The sequence below is a fragment of the Stenella coeruleoalba genome (genome assembly GCF_951394435.1).
Source record: "Stenella coeruleoalba genome assembly, chromosome: 21".
NCBI lineage: Eukaryota > Metazoa > Chordata > Mammalia > Artiodactyla > Delphinidae > Stenella > Stenella coeruleoalba.
In genome coordinates, this window is record NC_137167.1 from 1,775,444 (window position 1) to 1,790,309 (window position 14,866).

The 14,866-nt window shown below is 39.1% G+C and overlaps 1 protein-coding gene across 11 annotated transcripts in view; it reads right to left on the bottom strand.

Annotated features, from left to right (window-relative positions):
• The window catches only part of PSD3 (pleckstrin and Sec7 domain containing 3), a 669,219-nt gene that overhangs the window by 259,567 nt on the left and 394,786 nt on the right, over positions 1–14,866 (bottom strand). For all 11 annotated transcript variants that reach the window (XM_079909126.1, XM_079909122.1, XM_079909125.1 and 8 more), the window contains one exon: positions 29–72. In XM_079909126.1, coding sequence (XP_079765252.1) covers positions 29–72 — 44 coding nt within the window. The remainder of the gene's footprint in view (positions 1–28; positions 73–14,866) is intronic.

Sequence of the window (14,866 nt, forward strand, 5' to 3'; positions counted from 1 at the left end):
CTAAATGGCTGACATGCAGCATACTTACACTGCCCATTCAAGCTTCTCATTCTTGATTGAGTTGTACAGAGCCTGTAAAGAGAGAAAACAAGATGGAATTATTCTTTTCACCCTGTTTCACATTTTGCGTTCAGCAAATGACCAAAGCCAAAAGGCTTGAGTGAGTCAGCAAGCAACTCCCAGGGCCCTTGTGGGTCATCCTATTGGTACTGCAGAAATGAAGAAAACACAGGTGAGGCTAAGGAGCACAGGGCAGGTAGAGCTCTGTGAAAGAGAGAGACTTTTCATGAAGTAAAAAACGTCATTTGTAAGACACACAACACTGTACTACATTTTACCACAGTAAAATATAGGACATGATTAAAATTAGACCATGTACTCTATTTTTCTTATTCAAAATATGGTCTTATAGTTTCATTGCTTTGGAAATTTCAATATTCATACCTTTTCATTAATGGAATAAATATAACTGTTTTCATAACAACTTAATGAGTAAGACACATGGAAAGGAGACTGAAGCCCAATTATGGGAGACTATCTCAGAATAATTTCAGAGTTTCTATGCCAATGACTTAAACAGCTTTTTGTTTTGTTTTGTTTTTTTATTGGGATAAAGTTGCTTTACAATGGTGTGTTAGTTTCTGCTGTACAGTCAAGTGAATCAGCTATATGTACATGTATATGCCCTCTTTGTTGGATTTCCTTCCCATTTAGATCACCACAGAGCACTGAGTTCCCTGTGCTGTACAGCACATTCTCATTAGTTACCTATTTTGTACACAGTAGTGTATATATGTCAATCCCAATCTCCCAATTCATCCCACCCTCCCTTTCCCACCCTCGGGGTCCATATGTTTGTTTTCTACATCTGTGTCTCTATTTCTGCTTTGCAAATAGGTTCATCTGTACCACTCTTTTAGATTCCACATATATGCGTTAATATACGATATTTGTCTTTCTCCTTCTGATTTCACTCTGTATGACAGTCTCTAGGTCCATCCACATCTCTACAAATGACCCAATTTCATTCCTTTTATGGCTGCGTAATATTCCATTGTATCAGAATGGCCATCATCAAAAAATCTACAAACATTAAATGCTGGAGAGGGTGTGGAGAAAAGGGAACCCTCTTGCACTGTTGGTGGGAACGTAAATTGATACAGCCACTATGGGGAACAGTATGGAGGTTCCTTAAAAAACTAAAAATAGAACTACCATACGACCCAGCAATCCTACTACTTGGCATATACCCTGAGAAGACCATAATTCAGAAAGAGTCATTTACCAAAATGTTCACTGCAGCACTATTTACAATAGCCAGAACATGGAAGCAACCTAAATGTCCATCGATAGATGAATGGATAAAGAAGATGTGGCACATATATACAATGGAATATTACTCAGCCATAAAAAGAAACGAAATTGAGTTATTTGTAGTGAGGTGGATGGACCCAGAGTCTGTCATACAGAGTCAAGTAAGTCAGAAAGAGAAAAACAAATACTGTATGCTAATGCATATATATGGAATCTAAAGGAAAAAAAATGGTTCTGAAGACCCTAGGGGCAGGACAGGAATAAAGATGCAGACGTAGAAAATGGACTTGAGGACATGGGGAGGAGGAAGGGTAAGCTGGGACAAAGTGAGAGAGTGGCATGGACTTATATACACTACCAAATGTAAAACAGATAGCTAGTGGGAAGCAGCTGCATAGCACAGGGAGATCAGCTCGGTGCTCTGTGACCACCTAGAGGGGTGGGATAGGGAGGCTGGGAGGGAGACGCAAGAGGGCGGGGATATGGGGATATATGTATATGTACAACTGATTCACTGTGTTATACAGCAGAAACTAACACACTATTGTAAAGCAATTATACTCCAATAGAGATGTTTAAAAAAATTAAAAAAAAAAAAAGCCACATGCACTCCAGTGTTCACTGCAGCACTATTCACAATAGCCAGGTCCTGGAAGCAAGCTAGGTGTCCATGGACAGAGGAATGGATTAAGCAGCTTTTATGGGTCCCACCTCCTGACTCTGCTTTACAGTTGGTGAGTGCCGCACTGGCGGGTGCGGTGGTGCAGCAGACAGAAAGCTTCCTTGGAGCCTCCAAGGCTCCGTCCAGGCAGCAGAAGACTGCCCCACCACACCTCCCAGCTCTGGCGTCACGTGTAAGCTCCTTGTAATCACGTTGTTCCACTACAGCTAATCCAAGAAAATGCTACCCACACCTCTAGTTTCTTACTTTTGAGTGAGATGTTATAAAGAAAACACAAGTGCATCTCTAAGATATAACAGCAAATTGCGTTGAAGAGAGGACTATGTGTCTAATAACATGATGCAGTTGGAACATTTTTCTTTAAAGAAGGATTTGGACTTATGAGACTCATCTCATTCACTCTGAGATGGGAAAAGGGGGATCAGATGCCATCCAACCCCTCATCTTTCACATGAGGAAATGGTAAGTTCATAACATTTCCCAGGCACAGCAGAGCAGAGGCAGAACTGTCTTGTAGATCTATCTTCTAAGTGTGAGAGGAAGTCTACATGTGTGTGATCAAAAAGACTGCATCCAGCTAGTGAACTCCCTTTCTAGCAAAGCACGTCCCAATTCAGGACAAAGATGCTTAGTTACAGATTTTATATTATTTAAGATGCGATACATGTATCCTTAGCCAGTGTCTTGACAGACTCCATGGGAGTTCTTCAGTGTGACTACAGTACTCAGTTTACCTACTGTATAATTATGGGAGCTAATAAAATAGGACACATTTCATCATTATCAGGGTATGGTAAAACGTGTCCTCAAATACAGAAATGGTAAAACATCAAAAGAAAATAAGGGGTAAATCAAGGCACAAAGACCATGCTATAAATTGGATGTTCTTTTTGAAGAACTCAAATTCACTCAAGAACTAGGACAACCTATTATATAGCTAATGTCTCTTGAGTCTGCATGTACAGAAGTGCAGAGTCAATGTCTAGCTCCAGCCTCAGGAGACTCTTGCTGATAAGCGTCTTTACATTAATTCTATTCCTTGTAGGAGCCGTCCTGAACCCACAAGTAATAGTGGGCTTTTCAGAAGAGACAGACCATTAAAGGTTTTTTATAAACTATCACTCTCAATACTAACCAGAGTAATTTAACAATATGGTAAAGATTAAAAAACTACCTGTTCATAAAGGTAGAAAATGATATCTAAGCAACTAGAAATTTTCCAATAAATTCAATTCTGCCTTAGATCATTTTTTTTTTCAAATTTTTTGCCTGTGAGAATATTTTCTTGAAGAAAGAACTGAGTTTCAAATGAGAAGATTCTTGTTTCCCTGTCAGCTGCACATCACACAACAAACTCTATTATAAAGGGTCTTGTAAAATTCAACAAACTTGCTATATTGTAGGTCAAGTCCTCTTTGTGTAAATGATAACGCAACAAATCTAAACACGGGATGTTAGCCTTATCCTTTTCAATGAAAAAATTACAAAGGGATTTTCCTGAATCTTTTTAGTGCTTTATGATAGTCCATTATTTCTCTTAAAAAAGGAAAATTTGCTTTGCAAATGCATCCAACACTCATATACCCTGATCACAACTGCCTACCCTTGTATCTACTTCACTTCGTTAGGAACTGAAGTCCCTTGATTCCCCCTCATCTCCAGCCAACAGTCCTCACATCCTTTCCCAGGCAGCCCATCACCTCAACCAGTCTTGATGGTACTTTCCACTTCTTTGTCCCATGGCCTTTCTGTTGTACCTGAAAAGAAACACTGTAACTCTTGACCAATCCTATTCTGACTTCACATTATATTAGTTAAGGTTTCTTTAGTTTCAAATTCAAAAATCTAAACTCTACCTTAAGGGTAAGGGGGACCTAACGTTTATGTAGCCAAACCATAAAAAAGATCCAGATGGAGCTGGCCACAGGGACACAGGAATTTAAAATTCTACCCCCTTGTCAACCATTTCTCAATAAAATTGGGAAAAAAACATAAACTCTGCCCCCTCTACTTTCAACTCTTCTCTTTCCATCCCAAACATCCCCACTCCCTGTTTCTTTGCTACACAAGAAACAATAAACATGTCCATATCAACAGCACCCATTCACATCTTTGTATCTCTGAATAAGAGAAACCCACAGTTCTTTTCTCCCAGCTCCAGTTTGAAAAGATTCCAACTGGTATGATGTAGGTCACCTGTCCTCCCCACTGATCAATCCATGTGCCTGGGAGATGAGGAGTTATGATTCGGCCCTTCCCTGCAGTCAAGGGGACTGGGGTATCTATTACAGAGGGGTGGCACTGACTGGCCGCAAGTGCAGACCTCCTGAGCTCCTGGTAGGTGACTAATTCAACATTAATAGAGAACATTAACAACAGTACACACTAACATCTCACACTTCCGCAGAGCATTCATTCATGAGTCTCTTTTAACTTTTTTGCCATTTTCCCTAAAATGTATCTGCATTGGCATCTGTTCTTTCCTCCTTTCTGACAGGAAGGGAAGGAGTGGTCCATGCCTGCCAGGCTAAGCCTCTAACACAGGTCCTGACCTTCCCTTTCTGGGGTAACAGCTTTTCCTTTACCTGCTCCCCTCTATCAGCTTTCAAACCTGTGCAGGTCTCTCCAAACCCCATCTCTGCAATTTAGTTGCCACGCTTTGTTCCTCAGAACCTCTCCTGAGAGAAGTTTCAGCAATTCTTATCTCCGCTTGATCTATTCTCTTCAATCTAGTTTCCATCCCTGTTCCTCCATTAAAACTTATCACAACAAATTCATCAGCTTTCCTCGTTCAAGGCCACTCTAGTGTTCTGTATCTCTTCACCTTCAGCAGCACTGAATACTCTCAAACATTGAATATATTCTTCCTTATTTTCTGTGACACAATACATAGTTTCCTGAATTTTCTCCTATCTCCTTTGACAATCCTTCTCCTTACTCATATCTTCCTCATCTTATCCCTTAAATGTGGCTGAACCTAAGGGTTTATCTTCGGCCCATGTGAACTCCTGTGAAGTTCAGATTCATGTGTCACAAAGCATCACAAACCCCGTAAAAAGGAACTAACTAGTACATGAAGGCCTAATAGTGAAAATGTACTCTCAATCTTAGTAAACCCCATTGATATAAAACATTTAATTACTGGAGTACAGAAACACTACAAATAAAGCCCAAGGATGGGTAGTTTATGGTGATATAAAACATGCCCAAGTCAGAATCCTAGGAATGCCAAAATTTTTCTATCAATTGTTCCATTCAAAATACTTTTACATATATTTCTACCACACAATCAAGGAAGCTTCAGGTTAAAATCATCTTTACTACCAATCTTGCAACTGCCTACTAATGGCACAAGAACAAGCCTTTTAGTAATAGTGTTTTTAGGACAAACTGTTAAAACTCAAGAAACAACAAAATGGAATTTCAGAGCTGAAAGGGGCCTTAGAGGTCATGAAATAAATTCTTCCTTTTGTAGATGGGGAAAATGAAGCCCCTTGTTTAAAAAATTCTCTTAAGGTGCTATAGCTAGTTTTCATAAAGTTTGACTCAGAAATTACATTTCTCTCAGAAATCAAGTGACTACATTCAACTAAGTACATTCTATCCTTTCAACTAACTAAATTCTTTCCTATCAGCTAACTACAGCTAACTACATTCTCTCTCCTAAAACCAAACTTGACAGCATTGTAAATGCCTGGCTTAGGTCAAGGCTCACGTGAAAGGGAAGAAGGCTCGTGCCTCTCCTGGAATCGAGTCATGTAATGCTGGTCACTGTGATATTCTCTTCTTAAGGATGAGCTTTAAACAAGAGCCACCGTTGCTGGGACACATGCTTGGGATGCCTTCGTCAGTGAGGATGATGGTTTGCTGCACTGATCGTATACTCCCACTCCACTTATGACCAAAGGTATTTGCCATACAAATGGCTGAAATTGGAGGTGTATTTGACAACTTAGTAAAATAATTTATCTCTAGCTATGTGAGGGGTTATCTGATCTAGGTCCAAGAAAGCAAGATTTGTGGGTAAACACTGTCACAGAAGGCTTCCATTTCCCTGTGGCCATGAATTGGTAGCTGGAGACAAGTGGGGAAAGGGACGAAATCAATCTCAATGGGCCAGAGCAGCCCATATAAATTATATGCAGTGAGGTGACAGCCAGCTGTCTCAGGCTAAATAATGGACCCCCAAAAGACATCCAGGTCCTAAACCCCAGAACCTGCAAATGTTTCTGCATTCCACAAAAAGTTTGCAAACACAATTAAGTTAATGATCTTGAATGGGAGAGAACATCTGGGCTGAGTGGTGTCCCTATAAGAAGGCAGCAGAGGGAGATTTAACAAAGACAGAAGAGAAGGTAACAGGAAGATGGACAGAGAAACTGAAGTGATACAGACACAACACAAGGAATGCTGGCAACCACCAGAGGTTGGAAGAACCAGGGAAGACATCCTCCCCTAGACCCTCTAGAGGAGCGCAGCACTCTCCACACCTTGATTTCAGACGTCTGGCCCCCAAAGTTGTGAGAGAATAAATCCCTGTTGTTTTAGAACACCAAGTTTGTGGTAATTTGTTGCAGCAGCCCTAGGAAATTAACACACGAGGTATAAATGGAAGACAGATTTCTGAATAAAGAATGATCATACCCACAGGGTGACTTCCAGAAACTTTTCCAAAGTCAGTCCCCAGGTAAAACACAGTTGTCTACCAGAGTGCTCTCAACTGAAAGTATGAGGGTATGTGCCAGAATGAGCCAATGAACTTTTTAAAATATTGATCACTGAGTCCCATTCCAGATCTACTGAATCAGATTCACAGATTAGGAACCTAAACATGAATATTTCCAAATGATCCACACATAACTCTGATAAAAACCCTTGGTTAAAAATCACTGCTTTGTGAGGTTACCTGTCTTCTTCAAACTGAAATTCCTGCAACTTAACCCAGGAGCTAGACAATAATCAAATACCTCCACTGAGACTAAAGAGGACAGAATGATTCCTCAAAGTTGAAGTTCATCAGTTTTAAGAATGAGAAAGCAAAGTAACTTGCTTAAATTACAGAGATCAAGGTATCTTGGTCTAAATTTACTTTTAAGTCTTTGTTCTTCAACTTTTAATTGCTTCTCATCAAGATGATAAAATGCAATTTTATTCAAAGCTTAGCACCATCTTTGACAGCCCACACACGGTTCTCTGAAGCTTTCCCTATTACCATGCATCAGGTAACCATGAGTCTCTTTCTCTCCAGAAGCACATTTTGCAATCTATGAAATTCATGTATTTTTGTTCAATCATCTCTCAACTCCAGTGATTTTTCTTTCTCTGTCCTCCTTGAATTACTAGGAAAAGTATAGGGGATAACACAACTTCCAGTTTCCCTTCGTGAGACTGACAGTGACCACAGTGAAATTTGTACCCAAGAATTATGACACCATCAACGCCATGGCTATCTTGTTCAAGTGCAATGCTGCTTCATGCAGATATTCAGATCAAGCAGACTTCTAAGTATAGAACTAAATATGCAACACTCTGGAAAATGTTATCAGAGAAAGACTGTGTTTGAAAAAGACATTGGTTAAAAATTAATAAATCTAGGGGCTTCCTTGGTGGCGCAGTGGTTAGGAATCCGCCTGGCAGTGCAGGGGACACGAGTTTGAGCCCTGGTCCGGGAAGATCCCACATGCCACGAAGCAGCTAAGCCCGTGAACTGCAACTACTGAGCGTGCGCTCTGGAGCCTGCAAGCCACAACTAATGAGCACGCGCGCCTAGAGCCGGTGCTCTGCAACAAGAGAAGCCACCGCAATGAGAAGCCCATGCACCACAACGAAGAGTAGCCCCCGCTCGCTGCAACTAGAGAGAGGCCACATGCAGGAACGATGACCCAACACAGCCAAAAATAAAAATAAATTTATTTAAAAAAATTAATAATCTAGTTACCATATGAATTTCAAATTGGTTAGAAAAACTCAAAATATCTTAAATCAATGGCCCTCAACTTTTATTTTCTTCCTTATACCTTAAAATAATATTGAGAAACTGCATTACTACCTCATTAAAGAGGGCTTCCCTAAAACCAATATTTAGAATTGACTCTTTGTTTGCCCCTCTACCCGTGGAAGTTGCTATACCCGTGCAACATACCAAATAAAGTTATGGGTGAGACTGTGCCGCCGCCTTCTTTTTTTCTTTTTCTTAAGTGGCAGAAGGCAATTGTCAACCAGAAGTAAAAAAGGATAAACAGCCTGAAACTCTGACCACAAGAGTATTCATAGGTAGATCCATTTTAGGGAGAATAACATATAAAAGATGAGTTTCTGGAAACCGATTCCTGTATCCAGTGGAAAGTTTTCATGTACCCAAGTTTAAAGAACATGACATTAAAGAACACATATTAACAAGCAACCTTGCAGGCATTCCTCTCTTTAGCTCTCATTCAGGGTGACAAAAGCATGCTCAATATAAATAACTTATTCTGAGTTTGGCTTTTTCCCACATCTATAGTCAGATCTATTTTTTGGATCCAGTCACCATGTAAACAGGGTCAAAATCTATGTCCTGGAGCGTTAACTTACCACAGGTTGTGGCGCACTTACAAACCCAGCCAGCAATGGCAGAAACATCTAACCATTAAGTGTCTGACTCTACTGCAGAGATGAGCCAACACCAAACCATAACAGATACCACGACAGTAACATAAAAGCACTCGCCTTACTGAAAGGGAATCTGAAGTATAGTTAATATGCATGATTCATCACATAACAAACACTTGTGAGTACATCTATAGGCCACAGTGGCATTATGCTAGGTGTAGAAGAATCCACTCTGCCTTCTGGGGCCTCTTATGTAAGGGTAACAAAACGTACTGCTAATCCTGACTGAACTTGACCTAATGGAGAATTAGCTAGCAGAATCAACTTTTTATTTCCTGCCATCAATGTGCAAGGCACTTTCACACATAGTATCTAATATGTGACATCATATGACAAGTAATTTTTAGACAAATATTTAATAGAAGAGAGAACAGATCCAGTCTCAGGATCTAAGAATTTGAGGGGAGGAGGGGGTTTGACAATCATGAACTTGCCCTTTCAAGACAAATAATTTCATTTACCTGGCCTTCATTTTCTAAATATGTGCTATGAGAGGGTTGCATAAGGTTACCTTTTTTGACCCCCTTCCAGATCTACCATTCTATGATTCCACTTCAAAAGGATCTTAGAAATCACCTGGTCAAACTCTCAAACTAGTTCTTTCCCTAGTCCCTACTCCCTTTTCCTGTGTCCCTCACTTATTTTTCCCCATGGTTATTGATTAGCAGCATCACTATTTGCTCCCAAATCCCAGGTATGACTCTATAAATTAGGAAATAAAAGTAATTTTTAAATTGTACATATAAAAATGAAAAAGGGGGCTTCCCTGGTGGTGCAGTGGTTGAGAGTCCGCCTGCTGATGCAGGGGACACGGGCTCGTGCCCAGGTCCGGGAGGATCCCACATGCCACGGAGCGGCTAGGCCTGTGAGCCATGGCCGCTGAGCATGCACGTCCGGAGCCTGTGCTCCGCGACAGGTGAGGCCACAGGAGTGAGAGGCCTGCGTACCGCAAAAAAAAAAAAAAAAAAGAAAAAGTAAAGAGGGAGGAAGACTGATTATTCCCTAAGGGGGAGGAACAGCAAGTGGGGCTCGCCTGATTGCCTACTGTCAAATGTATCTTTGTGAGCTAAAATAGGAACCACCCTTCCTTATCACCAAAGGAGGGGAGATGCAGCCAAAGATAATACTAAATATGCACACCTACCAAAAGATTTGGTGAGCAGCTCTGGAGGTGCACTCAACCAACCTGAAAGGGAACAAAAACGTTCCCTTTATTACCATTTATGCTGACACAGTACTCCAAACTATTACATATATATGTATATATATACACACACACACACACACACACACACACACACACACACACACACACATATTGTTTCATTTCATTCATTCTGAGGGTAGAATTGGTCAATAAGGTGTCATGAGTATTTCTACAGAGCATATTCCTCCTAAAGTGTCTTTTCTACACCTTATGATTACCTCCCATTTGACTGGCTGCTGTGTCTTAAGGAAACTTTCCTAACTATGCTAGTTCAAATAACATTATTCAAAATGTAAATGTATTTAAATACAAAATAGCCACTAAGTTCCTTTTTCTAAATTGAGGCATGATTGACATATAACATTATATTAGGTTCAGGTGCACAACATAATGATTTGATATTTGTACTAAGCTCCTTTTTGAGCAAAAACTTAAGTAGAAAGAATTTTTTTCTCCTTGTTAATACTGTAAACATATCCCTCAACACAATAAAAGCCATATATGAGAAGCCCACAGCTAACACCCAAAGTGCCTGCATCAATTTACATTAAAAAACTGAAAGCTTCTGCTCTAATGTCAGGAGCAAGACAAGGATGCCCATTCTCACTGCTTTTATTCAACATAGTATTGGAAATCCTGGCCAGAGCGATTAGGCAAGAGAGGGAAATAAAAGGCATTCAAATTGGAAAAGAAGAAGTAAAATTGTCACTATTTGGAGATGACAAGATATTATGTATAGAAAAACTCAGACTCCACAAAAAAAACTTCTAAAACTAACTTAAAAATTCAATTAAGTTGCAGGATATGAAATCAATATACAGAAATCTGTTGATTTCTATACACTAATAATGAACTATCAGAAAGAGAAATGAAGAAAACAATCCCATTTATAATTTCATCAACAAGAATAAAATATGTAGGAATAAATTTAATAAAGTGAAAAACCTATGCACTGAAAATTATAAGACACTGATGAAAAACATTGAAGATGACCAAATAAATGGAAAGATATTCTGTGTTCATGAATTGGAAGAATTAATATCATTAAAATGTCCTATATTACCCAAAGCAATCTACAGATTCAATGCACTCCCTATCAAAATTCCAGTGGCATTTTTTTCACAGAAATAGAAGAAAACAATCCTAAAATTTGTGTGGAGGCACAAAAGACCCTGGATAGCAAAAGCAATTTTGAGAAAGGACAAAAAAACTAGAGGCATTACACTCCCGGATTTCAAAATATATTACAAAACTATAGTAATCAAAACAGTATGATAGTGACATAAAAACAGACATGCAGATCAATGGAACAGAAGAGAGAGCCAGAAATAAGTCCACACATATATGGTCAATTGATTTATGACAAAGGAGCCCTGACTATACAACGGGGAAAGGAAAGTCTCTTTAATAAATGGTGTTAGGAAAACTGAACAGCCACATGCAAAAGAATGGAACTGGACCACTATCTTACACCATATACAAAATTTAACTCAAAATGGATTAAAGAGTTGAATGTAAGACCTGAAACCATAAAACTCCTAGAAGAAAACATAGGCAGTAAACTCCCTGACATTGGTCTTGGTGATGAGTTTTTGGATTTGACACAAAAAGCAAAGGCAACAAAAACAAAAATAAATGAGACTATTCAAACTAAAAGGCTTCTGCACAGCAAAGGAAATCATCAACAGAATGAAAAAGCAATGAACTGAATGAGAGAAAGTATTTGCAAACAGTATGTCTGATAAGGGGTTAATATCCAAAATATACAAAGAACTCACAACTTGATCACAAAAAACAAACAAACAAACTCAATTAAAATATGGGCAAGGGATCTGAAGAGACATTTTTTCAAAGAAGACATACAGATGGCCAATAGGCAAATGAAAATATACTCAATATCACTAATCATCAAGGAAATGCAAATCAAAACCAAATGAGACACCACCTCACACCTGTCAGAATGGCTGTTATCAAAAAGACAAGAAATACCAAGTGTTGGCCAGGATGTGGAGAAAAGGGACCCCCTATACACTGTTGGTGGGAATGTAAATTGGTGCAGCCACTATGGAGAACAGTATGGAGTTTCTCACAGAAATTAAAACTAGAACTGCCATATGATCCTGCGGTCCCACTTCTGGGTATTTACTGAAGGAAACAAAAACGCTAATTTTAACATATACTGAAAAGACATATGGACTCCTACGTGCACTGCAGTATTATTTTATTTATAATATCCAAGATATGGAAACAATGTACGGGTCCATAAATGGATAAACTGCTTCCTCTCTCTCTTTCTCTCTCTCCACACCCATACACACACACACACATACACACATGCACACATATACACAAATACACACACACACACACACGCAAAGGAAAATTATTCACCCATAAAAAATGAAATCTCGCCATTTGCAATAAGATGGATGAAGCTTCTGAGTATTATGTGAAGTGAAATAGGTCAGAAGGAAAAGATAAATACCATGTGATCTCATATACGTGGAATCTAAAACAAACACACACAAAAACCCCAAGCTCATATAGAGAGAAGATTGGTGGGGTTGCCAGAGGGGTGGGGTAGGGATGGGGGAGTGGGAGAAATGAGCAAAGGGGGTTAAAAGGTACAACATTCCAATCATAAGATAAATAAGTCATGGGGATGTAATGTGCAGCATGGTGACTATAGTTAACAGTACTGTGCTGCATATTTGAAAGCTGTTAACAGAGATCTTAAAAGTCCTCATCACAAGAAAAAATTTTTTTGTAACTATGTAAGGTGATGGGTGTTAACTAGACTTATGGGGTGATCATTTCACAATGTATACAAAGATCAAATCATTATGTTGTATGCTGAAACTAACATAATGTTATATGCCAATTATACCTCAATTTAAAAAAACCTGTAAACATATCCTAATGAGTTGATTTGAATATCAAGTCTAAATGCTGGTCCAATATCAAAAAACTGACTAAGACTCATCAGCAAGCAGGTAACATAGCTGAGTACAGTAGCCAGGGAGATACTCTTGGGAATTAGAGAAAGCCTGATCTAGAGGGGCGGGTGACACTCAGCTGTAGCCTGATTTCAATCAGGTGGGAGTGTGGATTCACTATGCCTAGCTCTTACTATTTTTCAGAAGTACAAATTACTCAAGGCTCACAAATTTTCAAGTGTGGCAACAAAAAGAGCAACAAAAACAAACAAAAAAAAACCCCACTGTGGGCCAAACTAAACACATCTGTTATCCAATAGGACATCAGGGTTGAAATTCTGATTAGAATGAAGTTATCAGAAAACTGCTGGGAAAGAACAATGAGAATCCCAAATAGAGAATAGATACAGCAAAACTTCCTGGTTTATGATTTAGAGACTTAACACTTCTGGATATTGGATGTTTCACTTGATGAGATTTCTCTAACTCTGTGATGATGCTCTAGCCATTTCTCAATGGCTGATATTCCACTGATGATAGATAATAATATAACCATCTATGAGGCCACACTACGTGAGGCATCGTGCTAAGAGAGTTATTTCTATTTAATCTGAGTCCTCACAGCAACTGTATGAATGAGGTATTATTATCCCTGCTTTAGAAATGACATACCTAATGCTCATAAAGGTTAAGTAATCTGCCAAAGGTCATAGAGCAGAGCTGGGGATCTGAAGACAGGTCTGTCTGAAGCCAAAGTCTGTGCTTGTAAAGTCTGCCTTAATCCTGATGCAATACTGACATATATACCATACTATAACGTAGTATATATACAGTATATATAAAATGTTTTAAGTTAACATAGATTGAGCAATAGATTTTACAACTTCAATAAATGCTTTGTTGTTAAAAACTTACTAGACGCTAGTTTACAAATTTAAAAACGAACAACGCTATTCAGATTCTTCCATTTCTTTGCCTTTTACTTTCTGTTATATCAGCTCAGGACTTGTTATTTAGTTATTTAAAAGTAATGTTTTCACAAGGAAAGATATCCACGATCCTGAGTTCTTACCTGAGAAAACAGTGTACCTGTGCTGACGGTTATTCATTCCATTCTCGTTTAACCTGTCATGCATCTCTGTCACCTGTGTGCTCCAACTGCCTATGTGGCATGCCTGCTTGACTCACTGTATTGCTCTAGCATACAGTAACCACAACAAATATTTTATCCTAACATATGCTGATAGGTCAGGGGAAAGTATTTTTTATAACTAATAAACAATGATAAGATTGCATTTTTTTCTATAATAGTATTGTATACAGTATAAGTACTTATACAGAATAGTATTTTTTTATAACTATTAGAAGACTAGTTCATATTTGGGACATGAACAGTATAGTATAACATAACAGTTGTAACAACTGTAACGATATTGTATAAATAAATCTCTTAAAACTATTCACTCATTCATTCATACATTCAGTCAACTGAGTCTCTACTACCTGTCAGGTGGGCAGGTTGTCAGGTACTCATACAGGCATTGAAAGCCCAGTGGTGAACAACACAGGCATAGAACTTAGATTTAGTGGGGGTAGAAACAGACAGTAAAAGAATAAGAAAACAAATAAAGATTATTCACTTTCTGGGAGGCTGCCAAATAATTATTATAAGGTAACTAAAATAAGGTAACAATAACTCAAAAAGTAGCTTTAGACTGGATGGTTGAAAAAGCCTCTCTGCAAGGAAATTTAGGGTGTAAGCGACAGCCATAGGAAGATAAAGGGAAAGAGCTCCTGGCATAACTGAACCTGGTGGGTCTGAGAAACAAACAAGGCCACCATGGCTAGAGCACGGTGGCTTGAGACGTGGGCCCTGACAAGGACAAAGAGGTAACCGCGTCACACAGGGTTTTTGACCAGAAAACAAGGGTTAATTCCACGTGTGTTGGGCAACCACTGGGGCATTTTAGCAGTAGAGTGACCTGCTCTAATTCATGTACTTAAAGGTCGCCCTGGCCACCAAGTGGAGAAAGGATTGGAAGAGAGAAAGGGAAGCTGCATCGAGACTGGCGGTGT